The sequence below is a fragment of the Natator depressus genome, chromosome 3, assembly GCF_965152275.1.
Source record: "Natator depressus isolate rNatDep1 chromosome 3, rNatDep2.hap1, whole genome shotgun sequence".
In the NCBI taxonomy this organism is placed as follows: Eukaryota; Metazoa; Chordata; order Testudines; family Cheloniidae; genus Natator; species Natator depressus.
In genome coordinates, this window is record NC_134236.1 from 167,795,426 (window position 1) to 167,816,305 (window position 20,880).

At 38.7% G+C, this 20,880-nt stretch overlaps 2 protein-coding genes and 1 long non-coding RNA gene across 10 annotated transcripts in view; 1 reads left to right on the forward strand and 2 right to left on the reverse strand.

Moving 5' to 3' along the window:
- Window positions 1–10,152, forward strand: part of PACC1 (proton activated chloride channel 1) — a 48,829-nt gene extending 38,677 nt beyond the window's left edge. For 3 of the 8 annotated variants that reach the window (XM_074949282.1, XM_074949287.1, XM_074949289.1), the window contains exons 6-8: window positions 2,293–2,434; window positions 7,230–7,334; window positions 8,409–10,151. In XM_074949282.1, coding sequence (XP_074805383.1) covers window positions 2,293–2,434; window positions 7,230–7,334; window positions 8,409–8,570 — 409 coding nt within the window. In that variant the 3' untranslated portion in view covers window positions 8,571–10,151. Of the gene's footprint in view, window positions 1–2,292; window positions 2,435–7,229; window positions 7,335–8,408 lie in introns of all 8 variants that reach the window. The other 5 variants (XM_074949290.1, XM_074949283.1, XM_074949284.1 and 2 more) reach the window with 3 other exon arrangements.
- LOC141985301 (uncharacterized) lies at window positions 7,821–11,335 on the reverse strand. Its single transcript, XR_012638902.1, has 3 exons — window positions 10,635–11,335; window positions 9,873–9,983; window positions 7,821–8,531 (listed from the first exon to the last, which is right to left on the reverse strand). It is a non-coding gene; the product is annotated as an uncharacterized LOC141985301 (long non-coding RNA).
- A 295-nt stretch (window positions 11,336–11,630) lies between these two features.
- Window positions 11,631–20,880, reverse strand: part of PPP2R5A (protein phosphatase 2 regulatory subunit B'alpha) — a 91,029-nt gene continuing 81,779 nt past the window's right edge. Inside the window, exons 9-13 of the mRNA XM_074949298.1 lie at window positions 18,355–18,405; window positions 17,079–17,198; window positions 16,854–16,981; window positions 13,295–13,396; window positions 11,631–12,910 (exon numbers count right to left, since the gene is read on the reverse strand). Of these exons, the coding sequence (XP_074805399.1) occupies window positions 12,775–12,910; window positions 13,295–13,396; window positions 16,854–16,981; window positions 17,079–17,198; window positions 18,355–18,405 (537 nt within the window). The 3' untranslated portion in view covers window positions 11,631–12,774. The remainder of the gene's footprint in view (window positions 12,911–13,294; window positions 13,397–16,853; window positions 16,982–17,078; window positions 17,199–18,354; window positions 18,406–20,880) is intronic.

The following is a 20,880-nucleotide window of genomic DNA, read 5'->3' on the forward strand; positions in this document are numbered from 1 at the left end:
ACCTGTGGAACTCCTTGCCTAAGGAGGTTGTGAAGGCTAGGACTATTACAGGGTTTAAAAGAGAACTACATAAATTCATGGAGGTTAAGTCCATTAATGGCTATTAGCCAGGATGGGTAAGGAATGGTGTCCCTAGCCTGTTTGTCAGAGGGTGGAGATGGATGGCAGGAGAGAGATCACTAGATCATTACCTGTTAGGTTCACTCTCTCTGGGGCACCTGGCATTGGCCACTGTCGGTAGACCGGATACTGGGCTTGATGGAGCTTTGGTCTGACCCACTATGGCCATTCTTCTGTTCTAATTTCCCATGTGGAACTGTATCGAATACCTTATTGAAATCCAGGTAGATTAGATCTATTGCATTTTCTTTGTCTAAAAGAACCAGTTATCTTCTCAAGGAAAGAGATCAGATTGGTCTGGCACGATCTACCTTTTGTAACACCATGTTGTATTTTTCCCCAATTACCATTTACCCCTATGTCCTTGACCACTTTCTCTTTCAGAATTTGTTCTGCTCTCTCTGCGGGGAGTAGTTCACTCACAGAGGTCCTGCTCTTTTGTCTCTCCCCTGAATGATCGTAGACTTCCCTAATATCTCCCAGCAGAGCTGGTTGTTAGTCACATGGTTCCCTTCATGTGACCCAGCTGCGCATTCTTTTCACCCCAAGAGGTGAGCTAAATCTGGCACTGGTGTGTCAGAGCCCCAGCCCTCTTGAATGGTTGGGTTACCTTATATCACGCTCTTCAAAAATCAGCTGTCCCTGGTTAGTAAAAATGCTCAGCCTGTGTCTTAACAAATCATTACATTAGTGGGGTTCAGCTGCTCATTACTCATGAAAATGTATTAAAATTCAGGGATTGGCACGAAACAGAAAGGGGCTAGATGCACAGAGGTGTTCAGCCCCACAAAAAGACATTTATCATTGGACCAACTGACAAGAGGTTAATTTCTTAATCTCTTTATCTTTTTGACCAGAGGTTGGGTGGAAAACAGATGCTATACGCAGAAGAATTAGGCCTTCTTTCCAGTCACTGTCAAAGAGGTATCAGCAGTTTAAGAAAAGTCAAGCCCATCGTATTAAAAAGTACCCTGTGTTGCTGTGAGGAGTCACTGCAGTCAGGTGGTAATGCCTTCAGTTGGGAACAGTCAGGTTATGAAAACAATTGCTAGTATTGCAGAATGGGAGTTTCATTTTAAAATCAGGCCTTCAGTATATATTCCAGGAACAAACAAAATGTGAGTTTCACAAATTACGGTAACTAAGTGACAACACCATACTTATCCTATCACATCACCAACAAAAGCCAAGAACTCAAAAGCAAGGAAATGAGAAGTTACAGACAACAATGTAAAGACATAAAACACATTCTTATCAAGTACACAGAGTGCACTGCAAGCATATGAGAGGAACCTCCACTTTGCACATACAGAACCTAGCCTGAGGGCATGTCTACACTTACATCTGGAGCGATCGATCCATCGGGGTTTGATTTATCGCGTCTAGTGAAGACGCGATAAATCGACCGCCACATGCTCTCCCGTCGACTCCGGTACTCCACTGGAGCGAGAAGCGTAGGCAGAGTTGACGGGGGAGCGTCAGCAGTCGACCTACCACAGTGAAGACACCGTGGTAAGTAGCTCTAAGTATGTCGACTTCAGCTACGCTATTTTCATAGCTGAAATTGCGTAACTTAGACCAACTTAGCTCGCCCCCCCACACCTCCTAGTGTAGACCAGGCCTGAGTAGGGGGACTCGGATTCTGACTGAGGTCTCTGGGGGCTGCAGTAATATAGATTAATAATTGAGTGGAGACTTGATTGCTGAGCATCCTGGAGGTATTTTACCAAGAAGGATTGACAAGCAATGTTAATCAGAGAGGAAGGCTGGTCTAGCGGTTAGGACCATAGCTGGGACTTGGCTTCGAGTCCTAGCTTCATCCAGAATTTCTTCTGTGACTTTGGGACATCATGTAATCTGTGCTTCAGTTCCCAGTCTGTAAATTGGGGATAACAGCACTTCCCTACCTCACAGGGCTGTTGTGAGGGGAAAATACATTGCAGATTGGATCAAAACAGGTGTGTAATAAGGCAAAAATTAAAATCGTAGCACAAGTTATGTTTTAGGAGTTCTGTATCTGGAGTCCAAACAAGCAAATCCTAGTTAAAAGTAACTCCGCGGCATTTTAAAAGGCCTTCAGTTTTGCAATTTGAGCATCCTGAAGTAGTAAAATATTTTGGTCCAAATTAGTTCAGAGAAGTAACACTATCCCTTTTCCCCCCCACCCTCTAGTCCAGATAAAGGAGAATTCATGAAAGATTGCGAAAGCTCATACTCCAGCTGGAAGTTCTCTGGTGGTTTTCGAACCTGGGTCAAAATGTCCTTGGTGAAAACAAAAGAAGATGGGAGTGAGACTGTGGAGTTCAAACAGGAGGTAAATAGTGCTCTGTAAGGGTTTTCTGAATGTGGCAGACCTTAGCTGATTGTCATTCTGTAGTTGCTGCGAGAATCATTCAATACATACAGTGCTGCAATAGTAACCTTGTCTAACAGAGCTGCTCCTCGGAGCAAAAGGCAGCATGGCTTTGAAGAAGCTTGCTGTGATGCATAGTGGCAAATACGACTGACTTTCATGTTTTCATTGGTCCCTTATTCCAGCTCACCAGCAAGCAGTTTCAAAGTCGCTTTCCCACATTTCATAAAAACATAACACAGCAAAGAGTTTATATTGCCCTTATGGCTTTACTGATGTGGCCTGGAAAAACTTGACTGGACAGAGAAGCCAGAAAGCTGATTGTGCTTGTTTATGTTACACTGGTGAAACTAGACCTAGAATATCAGAGTAAGCAGCTGGAGCAAAAATGAAATATATTGGTTGAAAATATTAACAAACTTTAGTTTTAAGGCTGGGACTTTCAAAAGGAGCCTAAGATACAACGAGCACCTACAAATATTTTCAAGATTGAGAGGCATTGTCTAGGTTTGTCCTAGGGACGGAAGTCAGAGTAACGGGAAAGGAAAATTGAGGCTGAATTTTAAGACAGTTCTTAAAAAGATCATCAAATAAACTGTAGAATAGACAAAGGAAATTAAGGAAGCTTGGGTCATTTAGAAGTAGAATAGACAGTGCACTTCAGAAAACTTGGAAGAGAACACCTGTTCAATGGTGGAAGATGACTACTGATGTAGTTATTTTCATCTCTGCCTATGGAATGGTTTTACCCTGAATTTCTCCCAGCAGTAAGACACTGAAGGGGCCGAGTAATAATAAAGAAAGAGATAAGATAATTAGATAATTATAGATAGATAACACTAGATAATTAGGTTGGTTTAACTATATCCCTCAGGGGTGTGAAAAACTCACACCCTGGAGCAGCATTGTTAAGCTGATCTAAGTCCCCTGGAGACAGTGCTAGGTCCATGGAGGATTGTTCTGCTGATGTAGTTACCGCCTCTCGAGGAGGTGGATTACCTAAACCATGAGAGAACCCCTCCCATCTGTGTAGATAGTTCCAAGGCTGAAGTGCTACAGCAGCGCTGGCTGTGCAGCTGTAGTGTTTTAAATGTAGGCAAGCCCTAACTTGTCTGTCTCCCTGTGTTGTTTGGAAGGAGGCATCTGCAAAATCAATAGAACGGCAACTGCCTTGTACGAAAGTATTGATTTGGAGAAGGACAGCTGTGACTAGCAGGTGAAACATTTCTTTGGTAAGAGCAGGAGAATATTATCCATCTGTTTTTAGAAAAGCATGTGTGTGTTAACCTGTTGCACACTTGGAAAGAGAAATGTTCATTGTAACATGCTGTTTTGCTCTTTTAAGGGCGTCTTCCAGTTCTCACACTTAGCTCCCTTAGCAGAAGCAGCATGGGGGCAACTGCAAATCAGTGATGTCAGGAGGGGCTCCCCAGGAATACCCTACAGGAGAGGAATTCTGAAGTGATACAGTCAGCATATAGTAACAGTTTAAAAAAAAAATTGAGCAATATCCCCATAAATGGGATAAAACTCAGTTAACCAGAAAAGCCATTTTAGAAAGGAATGAACTATGTAGAAGCAAATCATGGGTTCATAAGGATAGATGGTGTGGGTGTTAATGATTAAACTGAGCTTCCAAGAGAGAGATCCTTACACTGGAGGATGAGTGAAGTTTATTTTTCTTAAGAATCTGGCTATGAGGTAATGAGAAACAAGACTCTTCTCCTTATTGAGATGTAAAACACTAGATGGGTGCAAATTAGACCTTGCTACAATTTATATTGAGATTCTAGAGAAATAGTGTGATCTATTCACCCAGTAATGGTATTTGCCCTTGCTTTGAGGGTGCTTCTGGCTGTTTGTTCCCTTACTAACAATAGCACCTGAACTCAGGGTGGTTTGATTTAAATCAAGGAGATCTGCCATGAAGCTCTTTTTGCCTGGTAAACCTCCAGAATCTGGTCTTGCACCATCTTGATTTTCTGCAAGAGAACAAGAAAGCCTTTTGGAGGTGGAGTCAACTTGTGACCTTTTGTGACCATGCTCTGAGCTGGGATCAAGGAATTCTTTTCCATTTTGAACCCATGTTCCTCAGAGGGATAGAAAACTCTTGAGGTGGTTTCCACTGACTCCTGGAATGAGCTTTTTATTAAACTGTCGTCTAAATAAGGAGATTTATGCCCACTATTTTGAGGGCTGCTATTACAATTATATATTCTTCTGTATAGCGGCTTATACCGGCCTCATTACTGTAGTATGAGTGTCTAATAATGCATTGAGATGTGACTACTTCTGTCCCGTGTGCCTTGTACTGCCCATGCAGTGGAGAATTAGCAATTCAGTTTGGTAATGTTATTTTTATATACATGCTGCTATGGTGTTAAAGAAGGCAAGGAGTGCTTGGAAGGTGAGGTTTGTGATGGAGGAGTTAATTACAGTTTCAGACTGGCCTCTGAGAAAGTTCTGTCTCTTGCACAGGTAAGATTTACCCTGGTGTTCAAAAATGTCATTGTGCCTGAGCAGCAGAGTTGCTGACCACAATCGGCATGGTGGAGCTTTAAGGCAAAGTTTTAGATATCCTTGGGCCAGGCCACGGGCTGAGACCTTGATTCAGTATTATATGGGAAGGTAGCATAAGGAACGAAGGACAAGTCTGATGTGCTCATGGTAGTCATGTTGTGAGATGGGCTGCTTTCTGTTCTAGTTGGAGTTTCTTAAGGGCTGATGTCTTCACGCCCAGGTATATTGCATTGCTGTAGTCTAGATGAGAGGTAGTCCATGAAGGAGTGTATAACTAAGGCTACGTCAGCTGCCAGAATGGGGTGGCGTCTCTTAACCAACTGCAGAGGGTTTAAAACATTACTTGTGGATGCTGCTCTGAGAGACTTTAGTTTGAGTGCTCTTTACTGATGCTACAGCCTAAATTGACTAATTGTGGGCATGTACCTTCAATCAAAGGAAGCTGCAAACTCCTCCAAGAACTTTCCTCTGCCCAGTAGCTCAGCTTCTGTCTTGCTCAGGTTCAACCAGATGTTCTCAATCCATCAATTAATCTGATCCAAGCATGGGGTGGCAGCAATATAGTCAGATATGGTGAGGGATATAGAGAGAGGTCTCATCTGCATAGTGTTAGCACTTACGAGTTTTATTTTTTGAAGTCCTTCTTTGAGACACTTGAGCCTATGAAATGCACCAATTAGCAATGAAATCTCCAACAGAAAAACCTGTGTGTCTGTGAGAGTAAGAATCCCTCTGTCCAAAGATGTCATGTAGTCTCTGACCACCTGTGTTAGCAGAACTCGAGCCACTGTACAAATTGTAATTTGTACTTATTTTGTGAGCTGAGCTTAGCATATGGAAAAACAAACTTGAGAGCTAACAGAGTTAAATATCAGAGTTGTACATTGTGTCTGAAGTAACAAATAGAAAGCACTTGTCCCATCTCCAAGCCTCCAGTTTAGGCTAAAGTCTTGACATGTGCATAAAATACTAATGCCTGACAGACAAGTTTGTACATAATATACATTATTAGGGTTAATTTTTTTGCGGTCAGTACAGTAGCTTGTATTAGAAATTTGAAAAATATACTAGAGCCAAATTCAAAGAATTTTCCATTATTAAAATTCAAAGTTACTAGCAGCCAAGGTATTTAATAAAATAGCTTATGTATTTTAATTTTTTCTTCAGAAATACATCAAGGCTGTGACAAATAAGCATAGTCTGTGCCTTACTAAAAACTACCGAGTGTATAGTCTGGGTTTATAGGTTATAAAAAATAAGTGTTTAAACTGTATGGGGGTTGACCACACATTTTTGCTACAGGCTAATGAGAACTACTCATTCCAGTCCACTACAATCTCCTGTCCAATTACAGAAGTGTACTTCCAACTCCACTACTGTCATTCAAGAAATTTGTATGACAGGAAAGGAGTAGTACAGTAGAAATCTAAGTCAAGGAAAAGGAAAAAGAGAGACAACCTAAAGAAGATGAGACTAGTTCCTCACTTTCAGCAGGCCAGAGCAGCTATTCTGTTGTTCAGTATTGTATATTCTACATGTTATGTCAACAGAAGCTTGCAGGTTGTAACAGACCGGTTGCCATGTTCCCATCAGTCACTATTTGGTTGAGGCAAAGTAGGTCACCTTGTCCACATTAGCTGTTAGGGGCCCACATTGGGAAGTGACAAAATTCTAATAGAGCTTTTTTTGGCCTGGCATTGGGCACTTGAATAAGCATGGTTCTTCCCCCTACAATGGTGTAGTCAATTCTACCTCAATATTCATTCCTAGTAACTTTACATCCCACTTTTTCAAAGTACCAATATAGATCTATTCCTTCAGGTAGACCAAAATTGCACACAGTTTGGGGGAATCAGGACATGCAGATAAGTGAGGTTTGCCTTTAGCTTTGAAAATGACTACTGGTAAAGTATGGTTGCATTTAATGATAGTGTTTCTTGACCCTTTTGGAACAAACTTAGCCTTTCTTATTGTGGTACTTGGACACTCAAAGATTAAGTAGCCACATTTTTTTAAAGTAGAAAAGAGGAGGTATATTAGGTTAAGCTTGAAACAGGGATTGTATGAGTAAAAGGTAAGGTTCCTACAGCTAACAGTTAAACCAGACCAATATCCGGTTCAAGTCATTTAAAAGCCCCATTTTAAAATCAACTCTTCCCTCACTCCTCACTTAGTGTAATAGCAGGTTGGACTTTTGATGGAAGAGAAAGTTAACTGCCTTTTTTTCCCCCCCTAGACTAGTGTGGTTAACTACATTGACCAGAGGCATAAGCCGGCAAGTGACCAGTTGTTTTTTGTGGTATTTGAATGGAAAGATCCTTTTATACAGAAAGTTCAAGATGTAAGTAAATTCTAGTCACCCCTCAGCCTCTTGCATGACTTAATTTAAAACTAAGTTGGAGGAAGGCTGATGTCACTTTGAGAATTTCAACCCAATCATTCCAGAGTTCTCAAACTAATCTAAATGTTGCTGAGGTCAAGACCATCTTCTGCCTCTCTTTGACCTTGTAATTTGCATAATAATTACAGTACTTCCTACTATGGCTGTGCACATGCACACAGCTTAAGACAAAACTTGCTTCCCATATGCTCTAGATAATTTTAACTAAGTCTGAACTTGTTTGAGAATAGATCTCTCCTGAGATCCGTGTTTTCTTCCTGGCTAAAGGATAAAACACCAAATCAGGAAAATGCTTTTGGAGACTAGGAGCTAATACTGTATAAAATGTATAAGGCAAAACACAATTACAATTTGAAATGGAATTTAACAGCTGTAATGTAAGTTGAGTATAAGCGATACAAGAACAAATGGATATAAACTGGTCATTGGGAAGTTTAGACTTGAAATTAAACAAAGGTTTCTAACCATCAGAGGAGTGAACTTTTTTGGAATAGCCTTCCAAGGGAAGCAGTGGGGGTAAAAGACCTGTCCGGCTTTAAGATTATGGAGGGGATGGTAGGATGGGATAACATGATTTTGGTAATTAATTGATCTTTAAATATTCATGGTAAATAGGCCCAATTGCCTGTGATGGGATGGGATCTGAGTTACTACAGAAAATTCTTTCCTGGGTATCTGGCTGGTGACTCTTTCCCATATGCTCAGGGTTTAGCTGATTGCCATATTTGGGGTCGGGAAGGAATTTTCCTCCAGGGCAGATTGGAAGAGGCCCTGGAAGTTTTTCACCTTCCTCTGTAGCATGGGGAACGGGCCACTTGCTGGAGAATTCTCTGCTCCTTGAAGTCTTTAAACCATGATTTGAGGATTTCAATAGCTCAGACATAGGTGAGGGGTTTTTCGCAGGAGTGGGTGGGTGAGATTCTGTGGCCTGCGTTGTGCAGGAGGTCGGACTAGATGATCATAATGGTCCCTTCTGACCTTAGATACTATGACTTTGTCTCAACTCTTTTGCAGATTGTCACTGCCAATCCTTGGAACATGATTGCTCTACTGTGTGGTATTTTCTTGGCTCTGTTTAAAGCAGCAGACTTCGCCAAACTAAGTGTTAAGTGGATGATCAAAATCCGCAAGAGACACCTGAAAAGGAGAAGTCAAGCAATGAACCACATAAGCTGAGGACTAAACCACCTTTAAAACATTTTTAGTACACTGGATAAAATTTCAAACAACAATGCAGCAGTTACATAAACTAAAGAGTTGTGCATTTAAGGAGAACTACTTACCTCTGCTGAAGTGACAGCATAAATGAACTTTAGTAGGCTTGTTCTACAGAGATTCTTTTTAAAAATATAAGTTATGAACTTCTTTACCAAGCTTGTTTCAATGTATTGGGGGTGGAATGGAATTCATAAAGTAATGTTCAAAAGTGTCAGCATTTTAGAGCAGAATACAGACTAGTTTGTGTCTAGACAGTTTTTAAGCTTTTCTCCGTGAGCTAAATGGACTGCCCTGAATCAGTAAAATGATTTGTCATCCTCAGTCTGATCTTCACAGGCATAGTTACTATCTATGAACAGTAAGGAGCAAAGCACTTGCAAGATCAATGTAAAAATGGGTCAAAAGGTTTAATATCTTAAACCTCCAACCTCTTACATAGAATACCTGGGATTTTTATCAAACATTTCACATTTGGTTAAAATGCACTGACTGTATTAAAGCTACTAATTATGGAATGTGTCATGGATCACTGCCAGTTACTGCTTCTTGCCTTAATACTTCACCTGTAGAATGATTCTTCCATAAACCAGATTCTCAAAACTTATGTACAACTTTCATTGAAGTCAATGAGAGCAGAATTTGACGATAAAATAAAGTTTTGACTATTCTAGTAGCTAACACAAGCAAGGCTGTGGAGTTCTGTCCAGAAGAAGGTTGGGGACAGCCCAAAAGGTTTGATCCAGCTGGTTAGTATAAGCATTTAAGCTGGAAATTCTGACCCCAGTGAAGTCAGTTTTGTCAAGATTTCACCTCATTTCTTTTGGAACAATTGCATAAGGATAGAAACCAGTTTTTTTTCTACTCTGGAGCTGTACTACAGCAAAATCTGAAATTTAAATATTTAGGTAGTTCTATTGTTGTGAAATGAAAGTGAACCAACAAAAGAATCTCTGGGGATGACATCTAAACACTTGAGTAGCCTTTTCTTAAAAAGGAAGCAGTTTTGGAGAAAAACCCCCTCATTACTTCTGTATTTAAAAATAAGCCCTTTGTAATGCATGGGAGATGCACAGGTAAGTAGAGCCCCTCCTTGCTCTGATGCTGATTTCAAGACCTCCCTCCAAATTCCATTAACACATTGTACAGCTGTTAGCATTAGTTTGTTGAAACATTTAGGATGCATGTCTTCTACCTTAGCCTAGTTTGCCAAATGAGCTATCTTTTGTTAACGTTTGAACCTATTCTTATGGTTTTAATTACCTTGGTTGATTGTGGTTTCTGGAGTCTTGAAGTATCTCAAACAAGAATTTCTTCTATGAGGTCTCAAAAGTGTAACATTTAGCTGCAAAACACTGAGTGGTGCAAAATCAGCTGCAATGAAAAAGGAACCAATGCTGGTATGAAATTGTCCCTGTTTAGGTAGTAGGAGCATAAAAATAGGGACCTGTTCTACAAACCTTACTCTTAAGTATCAAAAAAGGTTTAAAAATCTTATACTAGAAGCCAATTCCATTCCTCCCTTCAGATGACTAAAAGACTCTCCAACTCCTAATGAAAAGAAATTAGGCATGATATTTGCTCTAAATATAAACTTTCTATAAAAGAAAACATGTACTTAAGTTTCTTGAAGGTCAGTTTGTCTTCCAAAGACACATCTGAGCAATTACAGCATATTTCTGTCTCCTATTTTTGCAAGTCTACCATTACTTTTCTTTGAATCAGTACAGAGCATTTGCTTTGTAAACGTGTTGTCCATTTTGATTTAAGATTTGCTGTGGTGTATACTGCTAAAGAGACTAAGGCCTTGTCTGTGCTGCAACTGTCTCGCTCAGGGGTGTGAAAAAACACAACCCTAAGCGCTGCAAGTTTCAGCACTGTAAAGTGGCAATGTAGACAGTGCACCAGAGCTGGTAGCTACTCCCCTCATGGAGGTGGGTTTTGGTTTTTTTTTTTTACAGTGCTGGGAGAGCTGCTATGCTTTGCCTCAGTGTAGTCATGGTTCTCAAGGAAAACACTACTCACACATTTTTGAACTTCAAGTCCACCAAATCAGCAGTCATTCTAAGGGAGCCCAGACAGTGCACAAGTGCTTATCCAGGACCAGGCTGTTCAAGGAAAACGTTCTTTGGTCGATCCTGCATCCCACTGACTCCTTCCCCATGCAATTAGAGATCAGGGTCATGTCAGTCAGTTTTAGATCTCTTGAAGCTGCTGCACAGTCCCATTTCCTTTCTGAAATAGAACAATCCAAGACAAAGAAAGGAGTAAGAGTTTCTCTGCAGAAAAGCAGCACACCTAATTCAAATATTGTACAGACTTGCCTACTGAAGCCTGTGTGCACCTTTTGCTTTTTTCTTCAAACTGGAACTTACAAGCAGCAAAAAAATCTCTTTAGAACTAATCAAGGAAAACAAGTAGTTACCTTCTCTAGATGTCAAGCAGTTCTCACACCTAAGCAGATACACAAATGAGACCAATACTTTTAGGAATATATCACCTACTGGTGAGGTAGTTCAACAGCTAAGAACAGGGCACTGAACATTCAATACTTGATCAACTGCAGGGCCTGGACACAAATGATCTGTAGAAATATACCATTGGTCAACAAGCTTTAATTCTACTCTGGATCTGGAGTTTAGCTAGCTTAGGGCACATATTCACTGGTAATGTTAAAGCACTGCAGCAGCACTGGGAGAGAGCTCTCCCAGCGCTGTAAAAAAACCACCTCCACGAGGGCATAGCTCCCAGCGCTGGTGCACTGTCTACATTGGCACGTTGCAGTGCTCGGGCGGGGGGGGGGGGGGGTGGGGTGGAGGTGTTGGGTGTTTTCACATCCCTGAGCAAGAAAGTTGCAGCGCTGTACAGTGCCAGTGTAGACAAGCCCTTATGGCTATTCATTCAGGCTGAATACTGCACACATTCCTGCATAACTCACTTAACATAAGCCTTCTGGTCATCATGGATAGACAAAAAGAAGGTGATATACAGCATTAAATACAAACATAAAGACTTTATTGTATGCTGCTCAATCCCCTAGTGAAGATTTTATTACAAAACAACAGTTTTCACACAACTGCAATTTAAGAGATTGGAATGGTACGTCCGATAAAAGATGTGAGCAAGACTTGATTAAGTAAAACAAAACAAGACTTCTATAGTCAGCTCTCTCCATATTTAAGAAGCATACTGCATTTTCACTAAATAAAACAAGGCATTTGTGGTTAGTGCTCTGCACTTCCATAGAGAAACCTTGTTTGGAATGCCAGATTTCATCTCACTCCCCAGGCCAGCAGAAGCTGAAAGTGCTGCAGAAACAGCTCCATCAGCCCCTGAAGGAGAGAACGGCATTGTTCCACAGAGATTCCTTGGGCTGACATAAGAGCTTCATTGATGGGCTCTAAGGGAAGCGCCATCCTCAGCTATAGGATGAGAAACAAACTTAAACAGACCCAGCAGAGAGAAGCATGGAGGGGGCACGTGAACAGCAAGGCATTCATCAAAGTGGAAGGTCAGACACAAGATATACAGTAATCTGTTCAAACTAGAGTTTTATTTTATGTTTTCATACTTCATCTTATTTCTAACTTGTGCTTTTCATAATTAAAATTTTAAACCCACTGCATAGGCATCTTCACTCAGTGGAATTCTATACAATATCTTTGAGATCTGTAATAATAAGGGGCACACAGAGTATCCCATCAAGTTACAAGTAAAAAGTAATGTACCTTAGTTTTATTTGAGAAAATACAGCAGAACTAGGAGCCTTTTCTAGAATCTCAACCAAGGTTTGCAGCAATGTAAAAAGCATGTATAAAACAAGGGGGAAATTTACATAGACTACACCACCTATGTGCAACACAATCAAAAAGAAAATTCAAGTCATAATTCTCACCACTCCCATAATTCTCACTCATATTATGGATAAAATTCATTTCTGTGAAACTTCAGAAGTGACATCTCAATGATTAGACAAATTTACAAGATGTGGTAATGATATATCATTCAACTATTGTATTTAAATTCATAGATTTTTTTTCCATTTACATTTTGCCAGAAAAAAAGTTGGCCATTTCTACTATACTGATGAAGTTTGTTTTGCAATTTTTACATATTTCAAAAATGTGTACAAAAGTATGTCTATGAAGCAGAGGTCATCATTTCTTTATTTGGCACTTGTATTGTTGTGTGCATTTAGCACGTTCTGAGCACTGTTTTGCTTTTCAACCAGAGTCTTCTTTAGCTTTAGCTCATCTAACTTTCTCCACAACTCTTCACGTTCCAATTCCTTCTTTTTTTCTCTACAGAAAAAGTAAAAGGATTAGACATGGCTAAGTTCCACATGCAACGTGCATTATAATTACTTTGAGGAAACAGTATATGTTATTCTTGATTATAATACATTCCTCTTGTAATTTTTTTTTACAATTCTTTTACTCCTATAAAGGAGTCAGGATTTTCCCCATGTCAAATATCAAAGCTCAACTTATTGATTCTGAGTGGCAGAATGTGACATCTGTCTTTGAGAGATTATATCATCCTTTGACAAACCGTATCAGTCAACTAGCAAGTCTTCTCTGAGCAATTAATTTCCACTATTAATACTGCAATTTTATTCACAATAAATTCAGTGCATACTTTTTCAGGTGATGCATTTCAGAAACACAAACTAATAAAATGATTACCTTTGTCTTTCTGCTTTGTATGAGCTTGTAAGTTCATCAAATAGCTTGCCATTCATTTCCATCAATGTTTTCAGCACATTATACACCAGTGCTACAATGGTCCTAAAGCAAAAGGAAGGCACTGTAAATTATTGGATATAAGATTTGTTTACTAGTATCTGTTTTAAGTGTCTGACTTCCTCTTTCTGTTCCAGCCCTACTGCATTTAGACAGTATTGTAACTAAATTTTAAATGCAGATGTTTAGTCTCCTGTATGCATGAACGTGAGGATTTATTAAACATGCATTTAGTACATTTGGCTCATTGCCTTGGTTTATAAAAAATTAAAACTGGAAGGCTTCACATAAACCAGCCATAGTAAATGATTTTTTAAATGTTATCCTCCAAAGCTGCAAAAGGCTGGAATCTGATTAAGGTAACTGTCACAGTGTTTTAATAGAATAAATTACATTAAAAAGTAAAATGGGTGATATAATACTAATGTCCATAAAGAGAAAGGTGGCAAGGATAAAATCCTCAAACTATAGACTAATGAGCCTCAAGTAAGGGAAAAAGTTTGACACAGCTGCTGATTACACTACAGAAAATGCTTCATGGAGAGGGGAAGTTATTTTGGGGTGATCTGTGCCACTCTCCCTGTTAGAAAATTGTTCTAATGTATAAAGCATGGCACCAAGACACCAGCTTCATGTCTGATTTTGTAGGTAAAAATGTAAAAGCAGAACTCAGAGATGTGTCTAGGCTGCTCATTTATTTTCTTGTATGTCTATCAATAATCCAGTTTAGGATTATGCTCTTCTACCAATACCAGGGAGAAAGATGCTATTCAGCTATATTAAGACCCATCTCCCTTAAATCCCCTCCGGAAAGTTTAAAGTAGGTACTACACTTGAAAGTTAACTAATAATCCTTCAAAAGAAATACTGGAACATTTTCAGGGTAGAACTGGATATACTTTAATTTATGAAATGTCGAAGATGCATATATTACTAACTCAAGCAGCAGGGTGATCTAGTTGTTATAACCCTTATCCTCCCCTTCTCACTTTCTCCACTAAAGTTCATCTTCCTTTGTCAAGTTACGTCTCAATTTAAACTACAGCCAAATAATAGTCCCAGCCCTGAAGAGCTTAGAGTGCCATATATACACTTATGACACTGTATATACTGTTAAATAATTTCAAATATTTACACATAAGTTTCAAAGGAAATAAAAAGGTATGACAGATTTTCTGTTTTCATCACACTATGTCCAGTTATAATTCACGGTTAGGAAGTGCAAACAGCAAGTCTATCATACTAAACGAACAGGAAGCCAAAGTTCACCATACTTTGCTTGCTTACCCCTGACCCTCCCAAAGTACTAGGATGGAAACATGTCCCAAACCACAGCACCAGCAGAAACTTTAAAGTCCAATTCAAATACTTAGTAGGTTTACTGACTGCATCCCCACACAAAAGTTTCCTCGCAGCATAAACTCTCTCCTTCAAGATCACATTAAAGCTGAGTAAGCTTTTATTTTCGGTTAGGGAAAAAAATCATTTTGAAGTATGTAATTCTGAAACATCTGTATCCAGGCATATCAGGGAAAGTTTTTCCTTTATATCTATTATCTGGATGGAAACAGAATAAAAGAAACCTTTCTGAATTTACTAGTCCTCTAAGTATACTTCAGTTATTTGACTCATCTAGTTTATGGAATAACTTATCTCATGAGAAGAATTGAGGTAAAAGAGTGACTTCTCCTGTGACTGATGAAAAGGGGGATTCACTTCAGGTCTGAATTTTGATGAGGTCCCAAGAAACACAAAGGACACAGAAATAGTCTTCTGTCTAACACTGGTAGTTCAGTCTCACAGATTATGTGTTTGCAGCTAGATATACAGTCTTAATAAACTTGGAAAGATCCATTTCATAAACTCAAATATTGGACTTAACAGCCCATATAATCTGGTTCAAAGTTTATACTGGGTCATTTGTGATGATTTAACAGGTCTGTCCGCACAGACTTTGTATTATGTGCGTGAACTAATCTTATACGTTCATCAACTCCTATTACACTGCACCCTTGACATACCAATGCAGAGGCCCCAAAAGTAAATTAGTTTCTTCTATAAAATTAATTTCACCTCCATGTTAGAAAAGGGATCTATCAGCTTTGAGTAAAATGGATCCTCCAACTCACACACTATTAGAACTAGATATACTTTTGTTTCTCTTTAATACCAGAGTATGTTGGGTAGCTCCAGTTTTTACTATCTGCTTGAATATTTGTAGGTGAAGACACATTCTCCTTGAAGCATTAATGGGTCAATCCATTAGCTCAGATTTAGTAATTCTGCTTTTCATATTAAATCAAACTACAGCTATAACTTTTCAAGTGAGTTCTTTGTAACTCCTGCATCTCTAGCAATAAAGTTTCTGCATTTAGAACTTATTTAACAGTTCTGTTGATAAGCATGAGCCAGAACAGAATTCAGCTCATTCTCCCACAATTGTACAATTCTATAGTGTCCAACAGAATAAAGATATATACAACCAACCCTCTGAGCAGCTTCCTGTGTTTATTTGGTGTCAGTTGCTTATGCTATGATTAAAATAAGGTTTTACTAGTCAACACTGAGGGTAAGGGTATCATTTAAAGATGGCAGAATACTGAATAGCTCCAAATCTGTTATTTCTAAGTCATCTAACATGTAATCTTCTCATTCTTCCACTCCAAAACCTTTCACTAACTGAAAAAGAAACACTCTGGTATCTTAATACTTAGGTGCAATAGTGATTTTACTTTTTAAGTGAACTTCACACAATAGGCGTCATTGTTTAACATTTAGGAGTTATATATTAATGACAGCATTCAACAGTCACTTCTCTTCTCTCATATCCTTTTGTATAACCAGATGGTGGGCACCATTTTACATGCCAAAAAATAAAAAAATCCCCCCTCCCCCCCCGCTTAGAGTTTAAAATTTTCCTTCATTACCCTGGACAATAAACTTACTGATGTAGATGTTGCAAGAATACTGTGGCTCATGGTCCATTCCTTGGATTTTGATGCATCAGGGTGTATCAGAAGTTTCCTAATGTCAGTTACTATTTGTCATTTACAAATGATACACAAAGTCAAACCTGTGTAACAAGCACACCACCATCCAATTTCCTCGGACATTTTTTCATTAAATTCCAACTTTTCACCATAAGGGTACAAACCAATGAAAGATGTAGACGTGAATGAAATCCAATACCTTAATTCAAGTAATTAGAAAACATCTTACTCACTTCAGCTAAAGTAATTATTTGTATCTGTGGTAAGTGGTGCCTGGGAGAACATAAATTCCTCTAGACATTCTACCTCAAAGTATGCTTATTAATATAAAGACCATTCTCTTAGCACTTCATCTCATTTTGAAATCAATGGGATTATTCACCTGTATCAAGTTAAGCATCTGCATAAGTGTCTGCATGATCACAGTCTAAGACAGGAACGTAGGTTAATACAATTTATTACTGATAATACTTTTAAAAAAAACAAACAACACCAGAATAAGCAATACATACGGATTCCAGTGTTCTTTGGAGATCTTGTATAAACTACCAAACATAATTGGTAGAATTTTGTCAATGTTCTCCTCAATCAGACTAAGAATGTACTCATTATTCCAGAAATACAAAGCCCTTTCTGCAACCTGAAATACACATTTCAGAATCAGAACCACAAAACATGATAGTACTAATTAATGTAGAAGTCAAATGTGCAACACTGTTGAAAATGCTATTTAATACCTGAAAATGGGAACTTGACACACACTTGGATATCTGCTTAAATAGAGGTTCTTCTATTTTTTTGAACTGGGTTGGTTCTATTACATCTAAGATTTCTTCAATTTCACCTAAAAACATCACCTGTTTTAAAAGAAAAGTTATTATACACACACACGCCATTGAGAAGGTATATAGAAAGTTTATATCTATCACATAGCTAGACTGATGATACCAACTGAATAATCAGTAAAATAGGGTACACACCGACAAGTATGCTCCAAGAAACATGTGCAAGTTTCCTTATTGTAATTTACTATTTTTCTTCTTAATTTTGTAAGAGGGCTTACTTATTGGTTTCAGTTACCAGAATATAACCACCATCTTTTACTGCCTCTTCTTCATGGTTGCTTTAAAAGTTTTTAAAAAGTCATTTGATTTTAAATGATGCTTTGAAGAAAACCAGAAAAAAAATTATTTCTTCAGCTTTGGCTGCAGAGACTCATTCTTCTCCACTCTGGATTCTTTTTACAAATGCTTCATTTCAGTTTTAAAATGCGAGGAGTATGTATAACAGTATGTAGGTAACACAGAAAATTCAAGAAAACTGACGCATACAAGAATCTTAAAGGACACTGCTTTCATATAGAATTAGAAGGTTTCTTTGACAACTGAAGCCACCAAGCTCCCAACTATCTTAATTTTAATGACACGGGACAAAGCCAATCAGAAAAACGGATTTCACAAGACCAATTTAAAAGTACATTTTAAGAATGAGATATATTGTACCTACACATGAAATTACAATGTATAATATTTTTTGTAATAAAGTAATGAACGTTTTATTTAATGCTTTAGCCAGTGACAAAGACCTGGTCAAACTTTCATAGTGTTCAAAGTCAGCACTCACTGGAGATGGACTGCACTCACTGTAACTACTAAAATGCTTTTTAAAAAAAGCTTTAAATGTTTCTTTCGAAAAATTATACTAATGCCTACCAAAGAACAGGACTTAACTAGAACATTCCTCTCAATGATAATACATTATCCTAGGAATCTTTAGTGATGAACATATATACGAGCATTTACTATTAGCAGTGCTGTCAGATTTAAAATAAAGTAGTAAGTTTGCACAATTTGTACAGAGGACTTCAGTGCCCTAAGAAATCATCAAGAACCACAAAAAACTCTGCGAGATCCCACAGACAGCACCACAGCTGCAAAACACCTCTGAGCCTGCAGCACTTTTTTTTAAAATCAGTTACAAGAGAATAATTCATTAAAACATGACAAGACCAACCTCTTTCTGACTGCAAGTTTTTGGCCAAAATTTGAGCAATCCTCTGATAACCTGTTATAAGAATAAAATTAAAAAATTAAAATCAGAACAAGTTTCCAGTATGTATTCAACTAGATTTTTAATATTAACATTAAGATATTAGAATCATATTAATATTATACTACTTATCCAAAACTGTAGTTCAAAGGAGATTGAACCATTTTGGATCATCTGACATGGGTTTTGCCTTGTGTTCAGAATACTTCAACAACTTTACTCTCAAATTTACACTGCTTCAAAAAGTTTCCTGAGCATCCAAACAGCCCCACTATCGCATGTAGCTAGATCTCCCTCTAAAGATGGATTCTTTGGGGAGAACTTGCCCCAGCAACTCAAGACCTGGAACCATCTAAAAAGTTGCAGCTGTTGGACCATGCACTCTCTCTCTCAGATCCAAACAACTCTTACAAGACTAGATAGAGGAATCTGAGCCCCAAACACCTTTGATTCCTTTCTATTATCTGAAATGTCAAGAGACACAAACTGGAAAAGGATGACTATCTACAGAGAAAATGTATTCAGATAGCTCTGTTGGGAGTTACTGTTTTGAGATTGGTAGAGACCCTAGTAAGAATTAATTAGAAGTTATAGCCTGCTCCAGATGGTTGAACAATAAATTAAAAATTGAAGGACTACTCTTTGAAAACAAACATCTGACTTTGCCTCTTAATTGAGAGAGTAGTTCTGACTAAAAGCGTAAACAGGAGTTCCATGTGGCAATTTTACATATTTCAGAGTTGGAGACATTTCAGGCATGACATACTCTGGCCTCAAGGAAAGGGCCCCCAATCTTCTGCTGCAGTCAGACCAGGTTAATCAAAACAGGACTGAAACGAGAGCCTGATCTACTTGGACAATCTTTGAACAGAGACTGATTCCCCCACTGGATTTGTTCCCAGTGGCAGCCAACTTGGAGGCTTTGTGATTTTTTTGGTTTTGTTATACTTAGATAATAACGCAATCTTTTGTAATTCACTATATTGTCTGCAGCTTGGGTTCTCCAAGTAAATTGTGAGTTTTAGAAAAGACTGATGAACTGTTTGAAATAGAAATTCAGAGAATCTCTTCTTTGGAGGTGTAATTCTTCCTGAGGTCGACTGTGGGCACATTATTATTTTGTTTTATTTTTAACAGAACACTGAGGATTTTCCATTAGCAGCTGGATGTCACTTTCCTTCTCAATGCAACACTCATGCAGAGGTAGTACAGAGAAAACTGTCCTACGACCTCAATGGGAAAGTTAGTAATTTTAAGTCCCTAAAATAGACAGTACCACAGAAAACAGATGTGGACCAGATCACTAAGAAATATGTATTTTGGGTAAATACAAACAGAGATTTTTGCATGGAAGGACAGTTTCAGCAGCAGCAAGAACTAGTTCAGATTGTAACATATAAAGCAAAAGCAAGCATTCCAAGATGCGTGAAAAAGGGACTAATGGAGACAGATGTAAGAGGCCTTAAACCCAGTCCTCTGGTCTGGCCAAACTCAGGGGCTTTGTGGCAGAGGGATTGTCAGAGCACAGGATGTTCCCTCTTCTCTTCTCATAAGGGAAGAGGACGGCGTATGACAAAAAAGGCTAACTTCCAAGTTATCTTGGAAAAATGCCAAATTCAGCAACCACTAAGTCTATATGACCTTGTTTGAGATGAAACAGGGCAGGTCACATCTCTTAGAACTATTCAGATAGTCTGGCATGTATCGCTGCACTGGTTCATATTTTCAACATTACCATAGCCTCTGACTTTGAAGGTCTATTAAAGCCCTCATTGTAGGAGGGAAGCACATGCTTCTGTTGCAGAACTGAGTATCACTTCAATGAAAAGTGACTGAGAGTGAACATGATCACGGTACCAACCAGGAAAGTCCCAACTTCAGATTCATGAAAAGGAAGCAAGTTATATACAGAGAACAATAGTTCCCTTGTGAAGACCAGCCTTAATGGGAAGCTTAGGGAATAGGGGTGGGCTTCAGTGCCTGAGCTCCACCCCAACCTGCAACTTAAAAGCACTGTCTACATAAAAGCTATTTTTAGAGCACTAGTGCAAGCCGTGCCAGCCCAAGTCTATCAGCCCAGCCTGGGAGGCTCACTTCTATGGGCTGTGTAAACTTACCCAATAATCAGTCACCTAGAAAGGGCAGACATGGACAACATGACTCCTGAAACAAGCAGCCATCACTGTCAGACACTTGGTAAAGAAATGAGGGGTCTTAGCCAAACCAAATGGGTTTACAATCCTGCAACCTGAAGTGCTGAAATGAACTTCAAGGGCGATCTTGCAAGGTACTAGTCCAAATGGCATTACTTTTTAGAGGATTCTGAGCTCATCTGCTACTTTTCCAGAGTGGGAACAGTAAAGACAATACCAAAAAAAAAAAAAAAAAAAAAAAAAAAATTTAAACTCCTAAATTTTACTGAGACTAACCTCCGATTTTCCTTCACACAGATCTTCATTGGTTTCCATTTATCTGCTTCCCCACCACACT